The sequence below is a fragment of the Nannospalax galili genome, unplaced genomic scaffold (genome assembly GCF_000622305.1).
Source record: "Nannospalax galili isolate Female #2095 unplaced genomic scaffold, S.galili_v1.0 scaffold1007, whole genome shotgun sequence".
In the NCBI taxonomy this organism is placed as follows: Eukaryota; Metazoa; Chordata; class Mammalia; order Rodentia; family Spalacidae; genus Nannospalax; species Nannospalax galili.
In genome coordinates, this window is record NW_008355473.1 from 812012 (window position 1) to 823098 (window position 11087).

At 42.3% G+C, this 11087-nt stretch overlaps 1 protein-coding gene across 1 annotated transcript in view; it reads left to right on the forward strand.

Annotated features, from left to right (window-relative positions):
- Positions 1-11087, forward strand: part of Ces5a (carboxylesterase 5A) — a 34559-nt gene that overhangs the window by 9524 nt on the left and 13948 nt on the right. Inside the window, 5 exon segments of the mRNA XM_008852754.1 lie at positions 1451-1555; positions 3410-3514; positions 4940-5080; positions 7911-7979; positions 10489-10636. Coding sequence (XP_008850976.1) covers positions 1451-1555; positions 3410-3514; positions 4940-5080; positions 7911-7979; positions 10489-10636 — 568 coding nt within the window.

The following is an 11087-nucleotide window of genomic DNA, read 5'->3' on the forward strand; positions in this document are numbered from 1 at the left end:
AAATATAATTGACATATGTTCTCCCTCATATGTGGATCCTAGGATCAGACTCTGATAAATAAGTATGCAAACAGACATAACTGCAGGAACCAGGACAAGGGTAAGGAAACAGTGAGGTAAAGGAAAAGAAATAACCTGAAGGAGAAGAATAGTAGGTAACAGGGCTCAATAAGGGAGATATCGATAAAAAATGGGTTAGTCTAAGGGAGGGGGGATGGAAGGGTATATGAGGAACCTAGGGGATAAGGAGAAAGAAGCAGTTCAACAGAGGTAGGATCATGGGAGCAAGGGTATTAGTAAGGAAGAAAGGGGGGGAGTGCAGGCACCTTAAGTGGGAAAACCATGATAGAGGCGGGAGACGATACAAGAGAGAAACAATGCCTAGCTAGTCACGAAAACCAGAGGGAACCATATTATTCCTATATTCTCTTTTTATGTGCCTAGAACCTAGATTTGTAATATTCCTTTGATTACATAATTCCAATAACACGTGCAGCTGGCTATACAAGTTTGGAGACAACACAAGTGACTTTTGACAAAAATGGTGGGAATAGAGATGTTCTAGTTCACTGGCCAGCATTTTCATGGCATAAATTAACATGTTAATCACAGAGCTCAGTTATACAATAGTGGGTTAAGAGATCTGCTGTACTATACTCAACACTGTTCAAGGTATTTTTATTTTCAAAATTATCTTCTAGGAATGACTGTATAAATCCACCTTACATATATGAGAATAGTCATCCTTCATTAGTGAAATTTGACTAGGCACTGAATGAATACTTTCCTATTCATTACATTTCCCACTCCTTATAACAATTCTATAATGCAGACCCAATTTTTTTTTTTTTTATCTTTTTGAGACAGGGTCTCCCTGCAGCCCCAGCTGTCCTGGAACTCACTATGTAGACCAGGTGGTGGCCTTGAACTCATAGAAATCTGCCAGCCTCTGCCTCCCAAGTGCTGGGATTAAAGGCGTGTGCTACCACGCCCGGCGCAGACCCAATTTTTACTCTATTGTTGAGAGAGTAAACTGATACTTAGAACTATTAAGCAACCTGCCAACGCAATCTAACTAGGAAGTCAAGGAGCTAGAAATCATGTCAGAGTATCTGACTACAAAGTTCACGAAGCTGACCATGGACGTACCTGTCTGTAATACTAGTCCTTGGGAGGCTGAGGCAGGACTGATGTTAACCTGGGCTGCATATTAAGACCTTGTCTTAAATACAGAAAAACTTGATAAAGAAATGGGTATTTACAGGGGTTAAATAACTTGTCTAAACCTTCATTTCTAGTCCTTTAACTCTTAAGCCAGGGCTCTCCTGGCTAAGCTAGGATCCTGACGGAGGCTTCCTAGGAGGTTGTCTTTAAGGAAAGGATGGGTGTCATGTGTGGTGGGTGGGATTCTGGAATTAGCTCCACTGTATATCCAACATTCTCTCTCTAGGTTCTGTCTCCGTTGAGCAAGGGCTTATTCCACAGAACTATCATGCAGAGTGGAGTGGCAATCATCCCCAGCTTGAAGAGCCTTGATAAGGATCTGAAACATGATGTGAGTACACTGTTCACAGCTCCCCTTGGTCCCCGAAAGCCCACGGACTGCCGCCTCATCGTATGCTTAGCTTTCTTTACTGACTATGCCCAAGGACGCTCATGCTGGCCCCATTGGTCCTATATGGAAGGCCTGTTCAACAGGAAGTGGGTCCAGCTACACAATGCAACACTACCGCTGTACCTGAGTGCCTGCATGTGTGTCATAGTTCCTAAACATTTCGCCGGCATAAATTAGCATGTTAATCACAGAGATCAGTTACATGATACAACTTCCGCTGTACAGTTCTCAACACTATTCAAGGTATTTTTGTTTTCAGAATATTATTTGGCATAGAAACATAACTGAGTCTTGGTTATTCTCATTTTTTACACAGTTAATCTCCTGTGTCTACTCCATTTTGCCTGGATTCTGTGGATGGGTGTGGGAGGCGGTCCCTGAATGCCCCAGAGTTGCATGCAGACTCTATATGCTGTGCATTTGGGGAAAGGCTACCCTAGAGTGCTCTGCTGAGAAAGTTTCTGAGGATATTTCCACTCAGTGGGGAATAATACTGTGGCTAATGGGTGAGATAGGGAATATATTCCATATATTTGTCAACCCCTGGGCGTTAATCATTTTAGAGGTTTATAGTCCCTTTTGGTTTTTGATGTGGGAGCCTCACTATGTTGCCTAGCTAGTCTCAAATTCCTGGGCTGAAGGGACCCTCTTGATTCAGCTTTTAGAGTATATGAAACTACAGTTGTATACCACTTCACTGGGTATTTTAACACCATGTAGAAAATAGCATATATACCAAAAACATTCTCATAGTTATAAAAGTGTGAAAATATCCTCCGTACAGAGGGACACCAATTTTGGTAGCACTGAATATAAAGTTATTTTCAGCTTGCACGTTTCTACTTCACTCACAATGCATTTATTGAGTGTCCACAATTCATGCTTCTGTGTTAGAACTCATAGCTTTATCAGTAGGGAAAGCAGATTATAAACTAGGGACGATTATGATCTTTTCGTATGAGGATTTCTGCCTGGATTCTGTGAATGGTTGTGGGAGGTGGTCCCTGAATGCCTCACAGTTGCATGCAGACTCTATATGCTATGAATTTCTCCAGGTATGTAGCTTTTGTTGAATAGTCATAGCATTCATGACACCCAGAAGCTCAAGGACAACCATAAATGTGTAAGTACTGCAAGTATGGAAAGCTCAGTAACAGGACAAAAAGATGTCTAGCAGTGACCTAGTAGGGAACACTGGGGTGATATGAGATCAGGAGAAGACAGGTCTTATCGGGGGCTGCAATAGTCTGAAAGTGTATCTTAGAGGAGGCAGGACTTGGGCCTTAAACTAGAGAATAGGATAAATAGAAATAAACTCAAAATTATAATTATGAAGTGAAAAAAAATGATCGAGATTAATATAGAGATAGGGAGAAGACCTCCAAAGATTCCTGGCTATGTTGGGGATTGAACAGAGTGGATTAGCTGAACACTGATCCTAAGTCATATCTCAATTGATGCTTCAGGAGCTTATAAAGCTGCCCCTTGCTCTTGAGGCTCCCAGTTCCATTTAGCACCCCAAGATTGGGATGTAGTTACAATGTAGATAACCTCACTGAACTGGTCTTTCCAACTCATGACCCCCAGCACTGGGGTATTCACTGGTATTCACTAAAGAGAGTCTGGATACTGCAAAGCTACCTTCAGTGTAGCAATGTGGAGCTACAGGGGGGCAGTCAGCAGGCTGGGTTTCACATATAAGGTCCATGCAGGGCTGGTCAGAGGGCACTTTCTGTCTTTCTTTTCCCTGCATATGTTCAGTACCATGATCTATGTGCTCTTCTCTGTAAACAGTTGCAGGTGGTTGCCAGTGACTGTGGTAGTGATCCATCAGACTTCCAGGCCCTGCTGAAGTGCCTAAGGAAAAAGTCCTCCAAGAAGTTGCTGAGCCTTGGCCAGGTGAGGAGGGAGGGGAAAATTTGGAGGTAAGGTAACCTAGGAGTGGTTGAAAATTCTATCCATTTTATTTATTTTGATTGGAGACTTGGAAGAGAGAGATTGGGGATTCAGGACAAAAGCTAAATGATGGGGTTTAGAATTTTTATAAGTGACTTAAAGACCTTGATGGGATAGGGATCCTGCTTAACCTGGAGAAGATCCAGGAGATACATGGCTTGTTGCTAAGATGTTAAAAGCATCACCCCAGGAAGAGGGCCATGCTTTCTCCACATGACCCCAGAAACCAAAGTCAAGGACTAGAACTGGAAGTTGTATTTGAAAGTTATTTTTACTTGATATAACAAAAAACATTAGAAAATTTCAGTTGTCTTTAAAGAAATAGGCAGAGAGACGCCCACCTCTATAAGTACTCAAAGTCTGGCTAGCTTTGGCAAATTTCCATCACTGGATGATTAATTGAACTGTATGCACCTTCCAGTCTTGAGAATCTTTGTGAGTCCTCGAATAATCAAGATCATTGTATATCAGACTCAAACATTTGCAACTATTTGGCATGTACTGAGTATCTGCATTCCTAGGATCCATGAAGCGGATAATCATGACTCTCTTGTGTTGTTTCTGCTGTCGAACACCCAAATGGGAACCTAGAAAAAGAAAACATGGTCAGGTCTAGAGAGACGGCTCGCTGACTAAAGGGCACTTGCTTCATCAGCTTCACAACTTGAGTTCAATTTCTGGAACCCACGTAAAAATGAAAGGAGAAAACCGACTCCACAAAGTTATCGCTTGACCTCCACATGTGCCATGGCATGTGCACATCCCCGATTTCCCATCATACACATATACTAATAATAAATTTAAAAACCGGAAAGCATGACCAAAACCAGTTACATTCTGAGACCCAAGGCACAGTACTTTGTGAGACCCAAGACATCCATGTAAAGCGTTTTTACCAACCTCTATCATCCTGGTCACGCCTCCCTTCCCCATTTTGGCCAGTGGTTCTCAAACTTGAGCATGCCTCGCTCACCTGAAGGGCTTGCTGACAGCAGCCTGCTAGGCTGCACCCCCAGAGTTTCATATACAGTAGGCCTAAAAATTTTCATATCTACTGAATTTCCAAATGATGTTGATGCTGCTTATCTGTGAATACTGAGGGAGCTCCTATGTTAGGCCATTATTTTTCTTTGGTAAATATTATTATTATTTTCATGTAGCAGATGGAAAAGTTAAGGCTTTTTGCCCAACTAAATGGCAGGAATGGCCAGGGACTGATCCCTTTACCTGGGCCAATAGCTTTTTGTTTTCCCTTTTCTAATGCATTTCAGTTGCTGCTCAACTGAATCGGCTTAGCTTAGCTAGGGTTTGGGGACAGTACATTTTGTGAATAGAAGTGGCTGATGATTTTTCTTCTCTTTATTGCAGGAAACAAAGTCATTTACTCCAGTGGTTGATGGTTTTTTCTTTCCCGATGAGCCTCTAGAACTATTGTCTCAAAAGACATTTGAAGCTGTTCCTTCTATCATCGGAGTCAATAATCAAGAATGTGGCTACATGCTGCCCATGGTAAGAATTTTCCCCCTGCCTCTCCCAAAAAGCAAGCCAACTGTTTGTCTCTGTAGATGAGTCCCAGTGTTGTGAGAGCTGGAGCTCATCACTGTGCACACAGCAACACTCTTCTCTCTGTCTGAAAGGGTGTTTTACTCTGTTTTGGGTTGTTATAATATAAATTTGATTCACGAGTCTAGTGATAGAAAATCAAACTGTATTGTGCCAGAATTTTGAGATGGCTTTCCTGGCTATGTTACAACGTGGTGGAGACGTAGGAAAAGAGAGGAGAGGACTGCATGAAGAAGGGGTCCAGTACGAAGGGGTGGTCTTGCTTTATAACTCACTCTCTTGAGAACCGAGTCCCCAGAGAACTACATTAATCATTTCAAAAGGTGGTGCTCTTATGATGTAATTACTTTCTCCTAGGTTCCATCTCTTAAAGATTCACCACCTTACAATACATTTATAACAGAAACCAAACTTCCATCACATGAAGCTTTGGTGGACACACTCAAATATTTCCTACCATAGGCAAGCAAAGCTGGGGCCTAGGGAATTAGTAATGCTTCTGTCTTTCTCCTCATACAGCAAAAGAAGAAACTGTATGAAAAGAAAAGGGTTGGATTCATTTGTCTTTACTAAAAAATCACAAATGATTGTTTTAAATGAATACAGTTACTACTTCCTATAGGTTTGGAAAACTTCCCTCCTTTAAATTTTATGTTCAGTCTCAGTTTTGGCATTTTGATTTCCAAGAACACTTTATAATGCTGTATAAGCTGCAGAATTATGAAATGTGGTGCATTTCCATAAACTTATAAAGAATGAACCTTCAGTAGTGGACAGGTCACAGTTTCCTGCTTCCTGTGAGGTCACATTCTCCAGGGGCAGACAGAGGACATGCATGAGTGAAAAGATGCTTTCATAGAATGTACAAAGCTCTGAAGGACACGAGTCGGGGGATCAAAGGGCAGTGAAGATGAGTCCTCTGAGGCGTGATCACCACATGGGCCTGGGTATGCAGAAGGAGCGATGACTTCTGGACACAGTGGTTTAAGAAGTTCTGTCCTTAGAAGTTTGGAGAGACCAAATTCAGAATGTCAAAACTCATTTACCTAGAGCAACCTCTTTATTTTAAAATGAAGGGAATGTGACCAAGAAAAAAGGTAACTTATCAAATTACTGTAAACCCTATTTGGACATGGGGGTCTTTAAACCAGTGATTATGCTTCAGTGAGACTATTCTATCCTGATAAGAAATGATAAGAATGTTTAGTGTTTAAAACCAGACATTCATTGGATTGTTAAGGCATGTTTTGCCAATACCTTCTGAGCAATATTTTGGCACTGATTTTGGGGGCTGATTTTTGTCCTCTTACTGTAAATGAGGCAGTGGAACAATTGATTACGGGCCAAGTAAAGTCTTTCACTGCTTTCTGGGTCTATGCTTGAAAGAAGAGGGTGGGCGCTGCCGAGGATAGCAGCCATCATCACCACTGTGACCGGTCTGCAAGCTCCTTCCATGTGCCAAGCACATACCACCTCAACAAGAACTTGCAAACAGACATCATTTCTCTTATTTCACAGTGAAAGAAATTGCCCCTCGGCAGGGAAAGCATGGGTTTCCTGCCTCTTAGCTAGTTAAGAAACGGTGTTATGTAATTTTTATGCATTTAGGCTCTGCTTCTCAATGCTGGGCACACATCAAACAGCTTGGCATATTGTAAGTGCTCAGTAAATGCTAGCTCTTGGAATAATGCCAGGGATGGAATGAGAATTGGTACTCAGATATGCACTACTCGGGAATGCATGGGAGCTGGTTGCAGTTAAATCCACTTCCAATTATTGGAGACCTAAAACAAATCCAATTCTTTACTATAGAAGGAAATTCTACTTAAAATTTGTCTATAGGTAAGTTGAATGACTCTGGGAGAGGGTTCATCCCCCATGATTTTCAAGGAAATTCATTTGACCAATGGATAGTGGGTCTATCCCTCATATTTTAAAACTGTAATATTGCTAGAAAATGAATTATGTGGCCCTACTGTGAGGTCTTTACAAATATCAACAATCTACCTTGCCATCACTGCTGCCTTGTGGGGGACTTTGCTGTTTTCATCTTATGGGTGAGGAATCTTGAGGCACGAAGAGTTAAGTCATTTGCTAACATCACAGTAGTCCCCACTCTCCTGGCTCCACTGAGCTGGTGTTCCTAGCCTCCACTCCCAACTGCTCCCTACTGCTGGCTACTTAGAAGTCCCAACTGAAAAGTTCTTTAAAAGGAGAATAACAAGCCACTGGCTTCTCTGCGAACCAGATATCAAAGTCTGATTGTAGTTGAAGTGAGCTTAGGCTGTATTACAAAATAAGTCTTGATGTCTTAAATAGTGGAAATGCACCTTCTTAGTTTAGAAACCTGTGTGGCATATTCTTGTGCAGAATTCCTAGTGCCTTTGTGTGTCTGAATTTCTTATCAGGATGCCCCTAATGGCCTCACTGAAGCATAATCACTGGCTTAAAGACCCTCATATCCAAATACAGCTATGTTCTATGTGCTGGGGTTCAGCACTTCATATGTGACTTGATCTAACCAATAACCAGTAGCCACTTGGACCCTACAAGGACACAGAGGTGACAGGGAATGGCTGTCTTTGATATGATGTCAGAAGGGGCCATTCATTGCCTGGTTAACTCAATAAGGCTACCACTGCACATGGCCACCTGGGCCTGAAAGGACTTCTGGTTTTCCACCGTGTCCTGGAAAAGTCTGGTGCCCTGCCCTAGAGAGACTTTTGTTTTCTCATGCCCAGATGGCTCACAGAGAATATCTCGTTTCTCTCCACAGATGGACACTCCTGAGATCCTCCTCGGCTCCAATGAGTCTGTTGCTCTTAACTTGATACATATTTTATTGGTAAGTGAGGGTGGGTGGTATGGCTCTCCAGAGATTCAGCCACATCAAGAATTGTGAATAATGGGTTGCAAACCAACAGCCTATAAAAATCTATTTAATTAATTTGTTGATCAATTCATTACTATGGAATGTACGAACTCCAGCATCCATCCCTGAGTTCGTACATTATTCACAATTCTTGAGTCCAAAGAGCTCTAAAATCCCAAAGACTTTTGGTCATCCTCATTTCAGCCACATCTGACAAATGCTCTGTGGCCAGCAGGCCTTTTCATTTCCATGCACCTGTATCTATTCCATCATTCACGTGTCTCTGGGATGCATCGATATGAATGTTGCGGTTCTTTCTCTCCTCCAGCATGTCACATACCAGCATCCATAATGAATTATATAACCATAATTTGAAAAGTAATGAATTCTGAAATACAAAGGGGATTAGAATTTTATATATTTACTACGCAGCCCGTAGACACGGTGCTAAGTTTCTACACTGGCAGTCCTTTACTCCCCTATCCATTTACTACTCCATCACTTACTCATCTATTCATTCCTTAGTCATGCGCTCATTCAGCATACACAAAGAACAGCATCTTCTTTCTCTAAATACCAAGATAGGAAAAGAACTTTTTTTCTTTCCTTTTATCTTCTTTCTTTCCATAAACATTTATTTAGTGTGCACTCATTGCCAAGTTCTTTACTGTTATTCATCCATCAAACAAATTTCTACTGAGACCAACATGCTCCAGTACTTCCCTAGACAATGAGTCGTGGGCAGATATGACCATAACCACACATATGAACCAGACCAGATGGAGGCCTAAGGTCTATGGTACCCATGGGTGAAGCCACAGGTAGCTCCCTTTGGGGAGAATTTTGGAGAGTCAGGAGTCAGGGGAGGCTGGGAAGAACTAAGAGGACAGACTGGGAGTTGGAGAATGTAGAGAGTAGCTGAGGGGCCCATGTAACTGTTTTAACCTACAAAAAAGTGCAAAATTCATCAAATGGCTGAGAACAGAGAAAGGGAAGTGATCGCACTTCCATTTTCAAAGTGCCCTCTGACTGTACAGTGGCCCGTGTCAGGCGATTCTTTAGCCCTTAAGACTCAGCAGAGGGTTGTTTGTTGAGTCTTGACTGTCCAATGAAGTGAACTAAGTCTAAAGTTTGAGGGATATTCAAATATGAGCTGTATAGTAGCATCCCTCTGACTGAACTGTAACTATCTCTTGGAGGAGATTGCCACCGGTTTGGTTCACAGGAGGAAGGGACACTGGAGAAGAAGGGCATTTCAAACATGGAAGGTAGCTTGAGCCAAATCTCAGGGTGGAAGTAGTTCATCTAGGAACGCACAAGAGCAAAGGAAGAGCATGTGGTATCTTTGAGGTTTAGAAGTGTGGAAGAGCTGATTCACAAACGGTGAGTAGTTCTCTGACTTTGCTTCAGAATCCTAGGGTCTGCCTCGTGGCTGTCTTCTGGTGCTTGCCAATAACACCCCCATGCAACCTCTCTACCCACTTTGGACACTTTCAGCGTTGTGAGGTCTGCTGGTCCTATGGTCCAAGTGGATGGGCCCTTGCACCACAGCCTGTACCTACTGCAGAGTCTTCTCTTGCTTTGGGTCTGACTAAAACACCTGAACGCTCAGCCTTCTGAGCACCTACCAAGTGAGTCTGAGCAGCATTCTCAGATATAGTTTGTGCAGCCTTTCCTCCAAATTTCATAGAATCCTACCAAGGACTGTGTCTCCAAATTAAAGGCTTAAATACAACAAATTTTCCAGTATTCCCTAGACCATCAGACCTTTTAAAACAATCACCATTGTGGCAGACCCTTGAATCCTCAGGAAGTTTACTTCCTCAGTCTGCCACTAGCGACTGGGACAAAGTCAAAGAGAGATTAGAAGGCAGGCTGATGCTGGACCAAAAAAGCACTGACCGCCGTATTAAGGTGCTTGGTAATGGGTAATGGATCTCAGGAGCCGACAAGATGCAGGCGGGTACTGTGCCGGTCAGCCTGCTTTTCTCATCACTTCTCAGGTAATCTTTTGGACAACCCATTTTTTTTTTTTTTTAATAGCTGAAGAAACAGAAGTTCCAAGACCCCAAAGAGTAGCAATGCACTTGAAGCAGAGCTTGTCACAGGCATGGTCTTGTGGATGTGTGGCCCTTTAGCCATAAAATCCTTCATGTTCTCAAGGGACTTCCCTTGGCCTTAATGTTCCACTACTGCCACCTGGAAATTCTTAACTTTTGAATCCAGGACACCACAGTTTTGCTTTGCACCGAGTCCCACTAATGTTTATGTTTTGTGGTTCAGAGAATGGGATTTGTATACACATGGTTTTGTGAGTCATGATTCTGCCAGTTTCCAATCCATGGAAGACTGGTATGAGTGTTAAGGGAGGCAATGTATAGACACTATTCAGAATTTTATCTGTACAGGTTACTGCTTAATTAACATGTTGCCTATTGTTATTGGCTTGGATTTCCTATGGTCATGATTTTTTTTTTAACAGCATATCCCTACCCAGTATTTGCATGTTGTGGCTAAAGAATACTTCCATGGCATGCACTCCCTGACGGACATCCATGATACTCTACTGGACTTGTTTAGAGATGTGTTCTTTGTGGTTCCTGGACTGGTCACAGCTCAATATCACAGAGGTGAGTCTCTGAAGAACACTTTCTAGGGACACAGATAGTGAGATTGGAGGCCCAGGGACCCATGTGATACACCACCTTTTCTGGGTCTGGGTTCCTTCACTGTGAGGGAACTCTTTGCATATCTGTGAGGGAACCATGCTATACTGATCTATCATGAAGTTTGGGAGCATTGACTAGATCTTGACTTTTTATTTTTTTTCTTAATCGCCATATAGAAACTTTCCACCTCCCCACAATTTTCTGGGGCCCATATCTCAAGTATTTTCTCTCTGGAATTGTTGTCCCAAACATCTTAGCTATAAGGAGTTATGGAAAACAAATTGTAGAGAAGTGAAGTTCCTGGTTTGGGGGGGGCATGCAAGACTTGTCATCTTTCTCTGCTTCTTTCTTTCTTTCTTTCTTTCTTTCTTTCTTTCTTTCTTTCTTTCTTTCTTTTTCTTCCTCCCTCCCT